Source organism: Microchirus variegatus (assembly GCF_963457635.1).
Source record: "Microchirus variegatus genome assembly, chromosome: 4".
NCBI classification, from domain to species: Eukaryota; Metazoa; Chordata; class Actinopteri; order Pleuronectiformes; family Soleidae; genus Microchirus; species Microchirus variegatus.
This window is the reverse complement of record NC_139805.1, coordinates 16,479,946-16,494,139: the sequence shown is the minus strand read 5'-3', so window position 1 is coordinate 16,494,139 and position 14,194 is coordinate 16,479,946. Positions and strand designations below refer to the sequence as shown.

At 41.8% G+C, this 14,194-nt stretch overlaps 1 protein-coding gene across 1 annotated transcript in view; it reads right to left on the bottom strand.

The window, feature by feature from the left end:
• Positions 1-305: 305 nt before the first annotated feature.
• Positions 306-14,194, bottom strand: part of trabd2b (TraB domain containing 2B) — a gene marked incomplete at both ends in the record, with an annotated part of 65,308 nt that continues 51,419 nt past the window's right edge. The window contains 3 exons of the mRNA XM_083888186.1: positions 306-540; positions 1,501-1,776; positions 3,974-4,070. Coding sequence (XP_083744312.1) covers positions 306-540; positions 1,501-1,776; positions 3,974-4,070 — 608 coding nt within the window. The remainder of the gene's footprint in view (positions 541-1,500; positions 1,777-3,973; positions 4,071-14,194) is intronic.

Here is a 14,194-nt window from a genome sequence, read left to right as displayed (position 1 = left end):
TATTTGTGCTACGTGTTTGTATTTTTATGGTCATACTTTCATGAGGTTTGAAGACTCCACCCATGGCTGAGAGCTTATTCCACACATTTTGAGCCATGGCCTTTTTCCGGCAGGTCGGAGCTCTCGCTGAGGTGAAGGCCCAAACAGCAGGACTGTCCTTACTCGAGATGTCATGTTCTGACTAAAACCTCTTGTATGTTCTGATGGTCACTCCTGTTGTTTATCAGGTACATTCCACTGCTGTTCTATGGACGAAATAGCGTCTGAGTGTTTGTCTGTGAGATAGCGCTTGTGTCTTCTTGTGGTCAGGAGGTAAACAGCACGTGTGATAAGATCCAGGCTAAAAGACAAGATAGTGTGAGGGTGCTGTGGACTAAAGCTCTCTGAGCTGAGTTGGGACGAGGTGACACGGAGGGCGACGGAGCTGCCTCACGCTCTGTGACGAAGCTCTCCACCAGTCTGTGCTGCTCCTGATGGGTGAGTGGAGGCTCCACTGTCACGTAGCCATTGATTATCCTCATATTTGGTGGTGGGGTAGTGCTGGAAAAAACACAAGACACAAGAAATCACAGATCTGAAAATCAAACTGCAAGCAGCGTTGACCAGACCCTGACACATGTACATGTGGCTAGCACATCTGCTAACTCTGGAAACTGGACGAGTAAGGAAGATGTGATTTCCTCCTCATATGCCTTTGTTTTGCGTTGCCATAGCTACGGTGGTCGGGAATTTCATCTGCCTTTGATCTGCGACAGGCAGATTGTGTCTGTCTATGTTCATTTTCACCGGGGGGAAAATTAAAGCTGTGAGTGCATAACTTTTAAATATAAACAAATCTCTACATACACACAAACCATTGTCAAACGAGTTCATGCAATGCCGATTGAGCTTTGTTTCTTAGTACTGAAGTATTTAGATCTTGTGCCGCTCAGCAACATTCTTCCCATGCTGCACACGTGATTTGTTTTATGTCAAGACAGATGGAGGCGACTGCAACATTGCTCTAGTAAAGCAAGACAGCTGCAAACAAGTATGACCGAAAACAAATAAAAGCCCACTAAAAATGTCTGAATGAATTCTCCTTGAAAACCTGGTTGTTCAGCAGTTTGATGGAATAAATGCTTCTTGCCCCTGTGCTGCCACTGTATACGCACACATGCTCCCTCAGTCATGTGTGATTGCTTGACAGAGCCCATTTTCAGGATACATTATACATATGATGTTACATTGTTAATGTTCACAAAAAAATCATCACAAAAAGTAACATACTGCAGCTTTAAATATGTCAAAATCCATAAAAATTGATCATAAATTGAATGTAATTTTTTTTTTTTTTATTGGAGTTCTGAAAGTCTCATGGGTTTTCATGCAGTTAAAGTCCTAACAATGAAATTGTTTGGGGAGAACAAGATGATAAATAATATAGTATATAACCGTCTTCAATCACATCGTTCTTGCTCGAGCTTCTTAAAAAGAATACAGTTATGTTGATTTTCTCACCCATCCCCAATGCGAACCCACAGGTCACTGAAGAGACGGGGTCGCTCGTGGCCACGGTGAGCTTTGCGAGGCCGTTTGTGTCGCCCAAATTCCTCCAGTTGGCTCAGGCTGTCAGGGAGCAGCATGTGAGGAAGCTCCTCTCCTCCCAGTCCAAGAATGTCCTCTGGATCCTCCAGATCCACCTCTGATGAACTGGTCTGCCAGCTGGTGGCAGACACAGTGGCTGAGTCAGCGCTCTCCTCACTGGACCCTGCAGGTTCTTCAGCTGGTTTACTCCTGTAAGTAACAGGACGGAGAGGATAAGTACATATGTTTCCTTATTAAAAGCCCACTTTCTTCACTTAGCTTTTCTACAACTTCCCACTTACTTACAGTGAATGCTATTTTTTCCCTGGTCCCTGAACACTACGACTCCATTTCCATTTTAGAACATTTTCAATTAAGTCAAATGCAGTATATGAGCCCCACACAGGATACCTTCCTATATAAACACTGTACTCAATGACCAAAATACTCAAGAGACCATGTTTGAGGAAGCTGTAAGTCTTGTGACTGCACAAGTGCGTCAAAAACTGACATCTGTCCAAACGCAGACCACCCAGAATCACCAAGTCTCCTCCAAAATGTTTGCCATGCTACTCTTTCTTCCACCCATTACTCATACTTTCTCTGCTCTTGTTCTTTTTTCTGTCAGGTGGAACATCAAAAAAAGAGCCTAAAATTATACACATCATGAGCACCGAGACAAGCAGTGGGAAGTAAAAAAAAAAAGAAAAAATTATAAACATTATATGTTATGATGGATTGGTTTAGTCGTGATTTTCACTGCTTACTTTTAATTTGCTTGATCATAAATCTGATGCTGTGCACTTTTACTACAGGCTTCAGAGACACCCATTCAGGTCTGATGTTTGGTTAGGGTGATGATAGCTCCAGGCCTGTGGTCAAGCTACTGTGGAGCCAAACCCAGCAGTAGTCTGCTCTGTCAGTCAGTCATATAATCACTCTCAGAGACCTTCTGCCAGCCGAGTCGAAAACCCTCCAGGTCTGAGGCTAAAAAGCTTTCATAAACACCTCTCACGCAGCCATCTTGTGGTGTTTTCCTTTGCCTGTCCCATCGCCTGTCGTATCAGTAAGTGTCAGCATGCGTGCACACGTATAAGTGTGTGGTCGTGCAGCAAACACGAGCGTTTTGTGACCACAGTAAGTCAGTCCACTTGTCAGGTTTCTAAACCAGAGCCACTGGCTAAAGCCCACAACTGTGCACGCAGAGCACAGGGAAACAGGGAGGCTACGTTTACAGCCGCTGTAATTGGCAGTGAGACGTTTGTAAAAGCCCCGGCTGGATGTTTGTATGGGGATGTTTTTACTGTTACAAAGAGATTCCCCCCTCCTTGTTGTGCCTTGTTTTTCCATTTCCACACTGATTCAAATGGCTCTTACAACTATTTTATGGACCCATGGATCAACCTGAGAGGGGAGCAGCTCTGTGCCAAAGATAGGAACACACACACGCACACACACACACACACACACGTTTGTAGAAGAAATTCAGCAGGATAGAAGCCAAGCCTCTGTGTGAGCTGTGTGAGTTTGCATGCGCGTGCAGCCCTGCAGCCCTGTTTCCTTGGCATCGTGCACCATTCCTCTCACCCTGCAAACACAAATGTATGTGTGTGTATATTGCGTTTGTGTTGACTGTGGTAACAGTGGCTGCTGAGAACAGACAGAACCTCCACTGGCAGCTTGCCGTTGGCCGGCAGATGCGAGAGCAAGGGAGGAAGGTGAGGGAGTTGATGAGCTATCAAAGCATTCCTGCATAGCTTAGCGTTATTCGTTACAGAGCAGAATTTGGACAGCATCTGTTATGGTCCATATTACCATATCATCAACAATCTGATGCTCGTCCGCACACAGCTATAATCACACTACTCTCGTCTTTTTTCCATTCATTATCTTGTCAGATCAGAAGATCCACTGTTTGGTTTCAAAGTAATGTGTGATTGTAACCTGGAGAAAACTGGAATCAACCACTCCACATAATGTAAACGCACAGTATGGCATTACTACCACTAGGGGTCTCAATAACAATAACAAAAGTGCTATTTTGATCATGTCTGTGAGCAGAGTTTGATCAAGGGAATTGTGCCGCAAACAGCCTTCAACAGTCTTGATCCAAGAGTAACAAATACACACAATAAAATAAAAAATACAAATAAGCAAACTACTAGTTCTGGACATTTCTTTCCACACTCTTTGCAATTAAGTTATAGCAGAGATGGTTGAGTGGCTGATAAAAGGTGTCCAAAACAAAACAGACGTAACTGTCTGTAACGTGGTCAGATGTTTAAAGGGTAGCCATTGCAGTTTATTTTTACTGTTTTTCCCACAAACACATTTTTTTGATTTGTAAAACACACTACTTTAATCAAACGACACATCTGTTACGGTGCACTATTCTCCGCTGACTCACTCAGCGACTGGCTCTTGATGATCAGAGGGCATGTGGATGATCTCATAGCCTTCTTGCCTCAGGATGTCCAGCACACTGCGGTTCCCCAGGAAGTGGCCTGAAAGTAGACAGAAAAAAAGGCAGAGTAAAAAACGTGTTGTTTCTGATCTGATTGTGTTTATAGGAAAACCAAACAGCTTCTTAATATTCCACAGTGGTTCAGTCTGAGGTATTGCAAAGGATTGGAAGACATTTGTGCAGCCATTCATGGTCCTCACTCAGATGATGTATCCCAAGTGACTTAGCTCTGTATATCGCCAGTATGCTGTTGACATTACATATGGATAACACATTGTATTATTTAAGGTGGACTCAAATACCTATGGTGGTAGACAGGATATTTGGCCTTGATTATTGATTAATAATAGAGAGCTCGCTGAGAGAAAGCACTCAGAGACCACAAGCCTCCACCAAGGCAGCTCAGTTCCCCAGCGAGTCAAAACACTCAAGTTTGATCTCTGAGCAGCTCACAAACAAGCCACTCTTATTGAAGTTTTACTGCTCACAAACAAACAAACACATGGCCAAAAACCAGAGGACTTATCAAACAAGTATTAACCGTTTCGACATAATGCACATCAATTGATTAGAAAGAGAATTAGAATTATGCATATTCTTTCTTTGTTTCCAGCCTTAGTGATAGCTGGCCCATGACATAGAAAATTGACCAATCACAGGACAGTTCAGATAGAGAAGGCGTTCCTATTGGCTGCTCTACACTCTTAGAAATAAAAGTGCTAAGTAGAACCATATAAGGTTCTTCGGCTTGTCCTCATAGGAGAACCCTTAAAGAACCCTTTTAAAAGCCTATATTTAGGAAAAGGGTTTAAAAGCGTTCTCTGGATCAAATTAAGAACCCTTTAAAAAAATGGTTTCAGGTAGAACCACAGCCCTAGCAGAAGAACCCTTATTTCTAAGAGTGTACTGCGCAGCTGTGCGTACACATCCCATCAGTGGAAAGGTTGCTATTTCAGCAATCAGTAAATGGTAGAAGGTGTGTGTTCATATGGTGTCGTTCCCATACTTTACACTACTACAGTTTTGCTCTTTAAAAAAAAAAAAAAAAAAAATCAGATATCATTCAAAACCATTCACACACTATAACAACAGTGCTGCACGAGCAATCTGGGGTTAAGTGTTTTGCCCAGTGACACACTCTCATGTAGAGTGGAGGAGCCAGGGATTTAACCCCCCAGAAGATGACCAGCTCCTTCCACTGACCCACAGAGACACCTGCCAACCCTTAAAAACATGGAGCCGAACAATAAACACAATAAAACCTGTGTCAATATAATATATAATATAATATATATAATACAGTCTTTCAGAGTTAGAGAGAAGAACATGTGAAGATCATCACCCACATATAAAAACATACATATCATATGTTTTATGTACAGTCTATAGATACTTTATTCTCAGGAAGTGGCCTGATGTGGTAACATTATGAGACTGTGGCTGTGATGTTAAAAGAAACCGTGGAGGATCAGCTAGATAACAGGGTCTATTCAAATGTAGGGTAGCTCATGTACTGGAGCCACTTGTTGGGTCTCTGCAATGACCCCATATTGTAGCACAACCTCCTGACTGCTCCCTACCTCTCTCTACAATTCCTTCACCATGTACATGATTCTTTGGAGCTCAGATCAAACACACAAGCCTCAGCCCCACGCTGATGAAAGCTGCTTTTTTACACTTCTCCCACTATCCAATAATCCGTCACGTCACTCAACCCAGCAGCAAACTGTAATGTACCCTGAAATCACACCCTGCTCAACACATACAGGTTTGCGCAGCTTTTCTTCCATTCACTTGGACAGCCTAAACAAAGCATTACCCCTAACTTTAACCACAACCAGTTCATGCCTAACCCTAACCTTAACCTAACCACAATTCAGCTTAACTACTTCCTCAGAAATGACGTTCTGCCTCAATAGGATCAGCTTTTGGTCTCCATGAGGTAAAAAGAGCTAACAAATAATTCAAACACTCACACACCTCGACAAAATGGAGCTTATTAGCAACACGTTGACAATATTCAAGCCTCTCGCTTGCTTTTTGCTGGGCCCCTCTGCTCTCACTCAGCTCTTCACCCCCTGCCAATTTCATCATGATAATGTTCCTGATCATTCCTGAACGTCAGAGAGAGAAAAAGGCACGCGGTGTTACATTCTCTTGGCAGCAGAGTTCAAAGGCAGCGCTGGGGGAGAGGCTGCAGAGTGAGAGGAAGCTTGTCACAACTGAGAGGGAGGTTTTGACTGAGAAAAGGTGGGTATAATGTATGTGTGTGTTGTTGTGCCGACTTAAGGGGATATCCTTTGAAAAAATAATGAATAAGGCGACCAAATAACAATTGCATGTGATGCATTGTGAAGACAATTTAATATAACATATTAAATCAACTTATAATTATATAACATTTTTCTATCGCACATATATGTTAGTTATGGAGGTCTACTTACATACATTAACTTGTTTTTTATGGTCAAAAACCTCCTAGTTGCTGGAAAAGAGCCGATAGAAATCTCTCCTTACTGACGCTCTCGTCAGCCGCGATATTTCAGACTGAAATCTCACCCCCAGAAGACAGACTGTGTTGTGATTGGCCAGCCAACGAGAGCTTTCCCAACCGTCTTGTGATTGGCCAGTACCTGGAAGTGACGTAATCAGCACACCAGCTCTCAGAAGCGCAGCTCCCCCCTCTGGAACGGTGGATGCACTGCTACTCATTATCAAAACATAGTTTTAACAATTTAACAACTAAAAAAAAGCTTTGTCACGACTCCCAGCCGCAGTCCCTTTTATGACTTTGACCCGGAGTCAGACCCAGAGTCGGAAGACACTGTTGCTCGTGAAACACCTCCACAACGGACGTTATTCTTCTTCTGCGGTTCAATGTACGCAACCGGATGTGCCCGAACTAGTGCCCGGAGCAGGACGATCTGCTGTTCGGGAGAAATGCTGGTTACCTAACCAGAAGGTTTTTTTTTTCAGAGATCTCAGAGATCAGATTTGAATTTCATCATCAGTTTACAATGATTATTTCCTTTCCTTCAACATTCTTCATTCTGTTCTTCCATCCTTTTCTCCTTATGAGACCTCAGAGCTAAACTCGGCTCATACGGTGGCTGCATGCTGACAGATTCATCCACCCCTCATATCTGTGACAAGCAGATATTTCTGAGAAGATAAGAACACCTTGTGTGCTTGAATGTTTGATTTCCTGCTGTGTGAGCTGAATAGCACACACACACACACACACTCACACACATAGAGTGTAGTACACACGTGTGCATGTGCTTGTTTGTTTATTTCTATTGTATCGTATGACACTGCAGGTTCCCCTTCGCAGCCAGCAGATGCCCACATGGTTTTCATTTCTCAGACACGCCTACTGTTAATCTGACATTCTTTAAACATTCAATCAGCTGAAAAGCTCCAGTGATTGTCTCTATGATCCTGTAAACAAGCAGCCACTTCTTTAAACAACTTACCACCTCCTTACTTATCGTGTTAGCCTCACAAGTCAGAAAAAGCTATGAATGTATGTCTTTTTCTGAGCTATTCAACACTGGAAAGACTAAGATTTGAACTGGTGTCAGGTTACGGTTGAGCATTAACTGGTTATAGTTAAGGTTAGGGATAATGCTTTGTTTAAGGCTGTCAAAATGAATGGAATAGCTGCACAAACGTGTCGGTGTGTGTGTGCTGTGGGGTGGGCTGATGTGTGTTTGTTTGTGGAGTTTCCAGAAAGTAAACAGTGTGGTGCTTCTGAAGCAAATGCAAAGCCAAACAAACCGTTCAATTAGCCAAATGTAATGAGGGGTGAGCTCACAACTAATTCCCCCCCCCGCTGCTGCATGTGGAGCACATACTGCACTGGTTGTACACTATATATATATAACATGTCACATATCACCATGTGTGATCAAATACAAAGCACAATTAAACTGCCCATAAATATTCAGAAAAAGGACCATTTCCTATCCTTTTCTCTTTCCACCACCACTAAAATCGTATTTCAAAAAGAAATGGACAACATGACCCAGGAATGACAAAACTGTTTGTTATTGAGAGTATTGTGAAGATTTAATACTTATTGTTCCCTCTTTTAAAGTCCTCCGAGAGCCATATGATCACCATCTGCAAACTGTGTTGATATTTTACAGCTGTGAGTGACCTCCTTTTCTTTTTTTTTTTGCCCATGATTAATGTTTTTATGATTACACTCAGGCAGCTCTTGGTTTAGAGTCGGGGAAAGATTGTGGTCCTGGTTAAATACTAAAACACTGAAAAGTGATTTGAGGCACTTGACTGGATGTATTTACTTACATAATTAGTGTTCACCCTGATTTCAGCATCAAAGTCTTCCTGCGGCATATGCCCACCGTCATCCACAACTTCCTACTGTACATAAGCAATTTTGTTTCCATCAATATTTACATGACGCGTGTGTAATTTCTAGGTGTGCGCACTGATTACACAGTATGTTCTAGAGCGTCACAGAGCATTTCTAAACACGCACAGCCATAGTTTTAAGGGTAATTTCATGCTTTATTATACAGAACTGAACTGGAGCACAGCTTTAATGTTCATCGTTATTTTTTTTATTTTTTTTTACAAAGTGATCTGTAGCTGCATGCTAAGGCTAAGACAGCTGCAAACTTACTTGTGGTCTTGTGGCTTTTTACTACTTTTTTTTTGCCAAATAATCCATTATGCTTCTGTCAGGCCACTGTCATCACATTAATAAAGCTATGTATTAAAAAAAAAAAAATACTAGAGAAAGCACTAAGAGAGCACAAACCTCCACCAAGGCTGTCCGCTTTCCCACAATCTCCTATCTCATAAGGTTAATTCTATATACTAAAACATCTGTATCACCACCAGAGTCTGATTATTTCTTTATTGGGCCATAACAGAACATCCCCAGAAGATTTCATCCAAATGTATCCTTTGTGTCTTGAGTTATGCTGCTTACAAGCCACTGTGACCTTTTTGCAGTGTACACTTAAGTTACAGGGTGTTTCCCCTCTGGTGGTTACATGGAGCACAGTTAATGATCCATCCCTGATTTCCACTCACAGTAGCGACTTTATGTATTCCACATCTTCCTTTGTCTGCTTATGTTTACCGTTGCCACCTATTGTCTTTTCAGACACAACCATGTGTTTTCACTGCATTTTGATTTCTCACTCTCGACGTATTCTATATTATCCTATATCCTATTCATCCCATCTTTTCCATTTCTATTCCCTTTACGCCCATCTCTCTTTTCTTCCCATTCTATATCCTTCTTTCAAACTCCAAAGATAACCTACAGTAGTGGAGGAGGAGGAGATGAAGACAGAAAACACAGCAAGCAATTTTGGTACAGCAGCATTGAATGAAAGAACTGGAGGGAAAAAATGCACACAGGAAGAACACTCTGTTATTTTTCAGTTTTTGTACAAACAAATATGTTTGCAATTACACCTTGTAAACATTGGATCAACAGATACGCACAAGTGGTTGAAGAACATCCCACACGGCTTGCAAGCAGACCACCTCATGTGAGAACACTAAAAAGAATGAGAGACTACAATGAGGGAGTGGAGATCATAAAAAGACAATTTAGTGGTAGATTAAGTGAAGAAAAACAAGAAAGGAAGAAAAAAAATCGAGGCTGCATAGATTGATGCTGACAGGAGGTGGAGGGAGGATACACAGAGATCCTGCCCATGGGCAAGAGGGATCGCACTGGAGTACACCCTGCACTGAGGGGAGTGCATGCTGGGTACTGTTGCTACATCATCGTCCAAACAAACACAAGCTGTTGCCTCCGAGCCAGTTGAACAACACATGAAAGTGAGATGTGACGATGAAGGAAAACAGGGATGGCGGTACTACAGTGGTGAGGGAAACCCATTAAACAGAGAGGAAAAATAAAAATACTTAATAGATGACGAGGGCGTGTTCCCCTTCAGAGCGTGTTGTTTAGAACACGTTCTGCACAGACACAGATGATCGAAGAATTTCCACTCATCAATGTGTGTGGGTGACAAATGAAAGGGAAAACCTGGCATGACAGGTGAGGCACCGCCCTCTGCATCATCAAGTCTCTGATCTCCACTTGTGTCATAAACAAAATGTCTCCCCCACCCCGAAATACTGTCTCATCTATTGTTTTGTGTGTTGATCGAAAATGACATTACTGAAAAAAGTTTGGTTTAAAGTAGGATATCGAATATCACACTGGGATGTTTGCTCGATGGCATCCTGCTCCCTCTCCTCATCAGTTCATTCATAATTGAAGTCAAATGTTTGTAACAAGAAGGAGAACAGGAAGTGAAGGAAAAATGGCCAAACAGTGGATGGTTGTTGGTCTGTATGTGGCCCTGTGATGGACTGTGGCCCCCTGTGAGCCTCACATGGATAAAGAGGTAGAAGACGAATGAATGAATGAATGACCAAAGCAGGAAGTGAAGGGGAAAGGGAGCTAATAAATCAGTCACACCTGAGAGCTAAAAAGAGGGAAACAAACAAGGAAGTATAAGGAGGAATGAATGCTGTGAGAAGTGAGCATAGAAAAAATGAGCAAATATTCTGGAGTTCATGTCCTTTGATCAACTAATAAAAAAAAATGTAAACTGACTTGAAAGACTGTTCTGTGTGGAAACAAGACTGGAGAAATAAGCTTATCCCTAGAGCACGGAAACCTGAAGAGAGTTCTACTGCGACCTTGGATTCAGCGGCTCAGCTCTCAGTTGGATGACACTCAAAGAGCGGATATGTCCAATTTTTTTCCTGAAAATCCCTTGGCCTCTCCTGACTTCCAATCTCAAGCCTCGGTTGTATTTTCATGTTATGTTGTCTTTTTTTTTTTTTGTCGCATAGAAACAAGCTGTCTGCCGCCCGACATTCTTCTACGTTACATGTTCTTTCTAGATAAATGTATTGTTGTCATATTTTGTCATAATTACACACTGTAAGAGTGTGTAATTAATGATTATTATTATGAAGACCTGTCAAGTGGAGTGATACTGCAGTTAAAAGTCCCACTGCTGTTATCAGCACTTATGGAATGCCTCTCGTCCAGTCAAATTACTTGTGAACTAACTGTTGTACATTCATATCATGTACGTGTGTGTGTGTGTGTGCGCGCGCGCATGCTAATGCAAGCTGCAGCTAAAATTTGCTGTCAACAGTTTTCGCCCAAATAAATCCAGGGCTGTCAGCCTGAAAATGAAGATAAATTGTGCTAAAAATGTCTGTGGATTTTGAGGTTAATCTGTCACCATTATCATAAATAGCATAAGCATGCATGACTGAAATGTGGGATTGAGATCTGTTGACTGTTAAGGTCACGGTCTATGATTTAGATCATTTTCATATAGTCATTAAGCAGTTAAATAACCAAGAATAAGTGTTTTCATTTCTTCATCACGTCAAGTTTCAGCTGCTAATGGGCCAGTATCAAATTTAATTGTATGTGTATTTACAGTATATTGTTTGTTATAAAGTGTCTCTCTATGACTTATCCTGTGTGGCATTATCGCTCTTTCCTTGAACAACCTATGAGTAATGCAGCAAAGATTTTAATAGGCCCAGCCTCCCAACGCCTTGCTGTGCATTTCCATTTACAGTTCTACTGCGCTGGGATCCCTCTATAAATCACAATACAGCCTCCAGATTAACAGGGCAGAGCCGCAGAAACAACTATGCACAGTGCCTCAGAAAAAGTTGAAGCAATGCCTTAACAAAAGAGCATCACTTTCACTTGAATCTAGAAAGACAGGATGGTAAATTCCACCACTCAGCCCTGATCTAGGTTTGGATAAAGGGGAATAATGTGGCGTTTTTCCCCTCACCCTTCCACAACTCTCACTTATTCCTCATCTCCATAATGACTTCACTTCCTATGCATGTAGTCTGATATCTACCTCTCTGAGGTGTTATTAATGACAGCTGCTGACGGGGCTGTTCCCATCCAGGTTCTGGTTGAAGTTCTGGTCAAATACAGAGATCAAGAGGACCAGCGAGGGATCATATCCAGAGGCCGACTGCAGCATGCGGTGGGGCCTGACACTGGTCCATGTCAGGGAGGGCTCAGTGGTTCCAGTGTTAGGAGCTTTAAAGTGATTCCCCACATTTAAATATTTACACTGAGGGAGTCTGTAAAGCTCTCCTGGTGGACAGAAACAGTGAAGTGAAGAATGAGGGCGAGGTGAGGGGAAATCATAGCAGCACTGAGATGGAAAGAGAAAGTAGAGGTGGAGGGGGGATTACAAAAGAGACACAGGCAGAAAGGGAGGTGAGCTAAACCTAACAAGATTACACACACCCGTAATGGAAGAAGCTGTTCTTTTCTCACATGGCAGACTTTGGGTGAATTCCAATTCCTTGCTTAACCCTCAATCTCAAAAATGTGCGCTCCCTCTAGTGCAAGTGCTGTCCCGATTCTCAGAAAAATTAAGTTGAGGGCAAGTTTAAGGGCTGTATCGCCCTCAATATTGAGATTTTCCAAGACCACCCTTGGGAGCAAGGGCTACCCAGAATGCATTGCATGTTTTCACATAAGAAAGATGGCGTCGAAAGCAGCGAAGCGAGTGCGATACAAATTAAGTATTTACTTTGTTAATAGAGATATAAAAATTATGAAAACCATTGTATTATCTTAGTTTAGGCCCATATTATGGATTACTGACGTCATTGTTGCGTAACGTTTATTTTTATTTTACGATCATTTGTCAATTGCCGGCCGGTACGGACAAGTGATCGTTTGCTATCGTTAACCCTTCAATAAGCCGTGGTGTGTGGTAACTGTCAGCTGAATATGTCCGTGGTTGTGGTATTTGTATGAGTATCATCTTATAACTAACTGACAACCTAATAACTTGACTGAAATAAAATAATGAATAAATAATCGTGACGTAAATGTGTTCATCTTCTTCTTTTTTGGAGTTGACAGACTGGACGCAGCTTTCGCGTTATTCTGCCCCCCACAGTATGAAGACGTATCAGCATTTAAGGGGTGTCCCATTTCTAAGTGACAAAATAACCCTCAACACTTGGTTTTGAGGCCAGTTAAGATTAAGGGTTGAGCTCGAGGGTTAAGATTGAGGGTTAAGATAGGAATTGGAATTGGCCCTTAATCCTTTTCATCTCATCCTATCATCCAACAAACTTCCTCTCTTCAATGCCTTGTGAGCAGGTGGACACGTGTCATGTTATCTCATTTATGTGTGCTTAACATTATATATTTTTGTGAGATTATAAATATGTTGAAATGATGTGCATACTTTTTGCCAGTTACCACAACTTTAAGTGGCTGTTTGAAGGTTAAGGGACTTGGTTTCTGGGTTCTGTTAGATTTAAGTTCAGGCAAAGTGGTTAAGCATTTAGTTGTGAAGTTTAAGGTTAGTGTAAGGGGACACACGTTATGTTGAGAAGTGTCCTCACAAAGATAGAAGAACAATTGTGTGTTGGATGCTGGGAGTACATGACAGACAGGCCTTCCAGGGGGCATGTAACTGTGAATGTACCATATGAACTGTATGTGCATGGTTGTGTGTGAATGTGAGTTTATGTGATTGAGTGTGTGTGTGTGTGTGTCTGTGCCGGCAGAAACCAATGCTTCACAGCCGTCATTTCTCAGGACCTATAGAGGCCAGCTGGTTTTCATTCTTGCCATTTAATCAGTATTTTATTTACACCTGGGACAACAGGTGAATGCAATTAAATAGCGAGGAGGGAAAGCAGCAGTTGTATGGGCCCCAAGAAGTGAACCTTTGTGTTCTAATGTTTCTTGTTCTGCATACGCTCTGCCGCATATGTACGTCTTCAGTTTTAGAGCTTAAAAGATCAAAGTGAGCGCAGCTGAAGCATCCACGTGTTTATGAAATGTAACATTGGGGCATTTTTGGCTCGGAATAAAGTTTCAGATGTTCTTTCACTTTCTAATGAAGTGCTTAATATTTGAACAAGTTAATGACCTGTACTGATTTAATTTAAGTCATGAACTCTTAAGATTGAACTGAAGACAAATTGTGTGTAACCCTTGTAAGTTGTATCCCTTAACATCTCAAAGATTTTACACATGTATCACATTTGCACCACTTTTGTGGTTACTGTATTTGATTATGTATGTGTATTAGTATTTTTGAATCAGCTTTCCTCATATGGTATCATAATGCATTTATT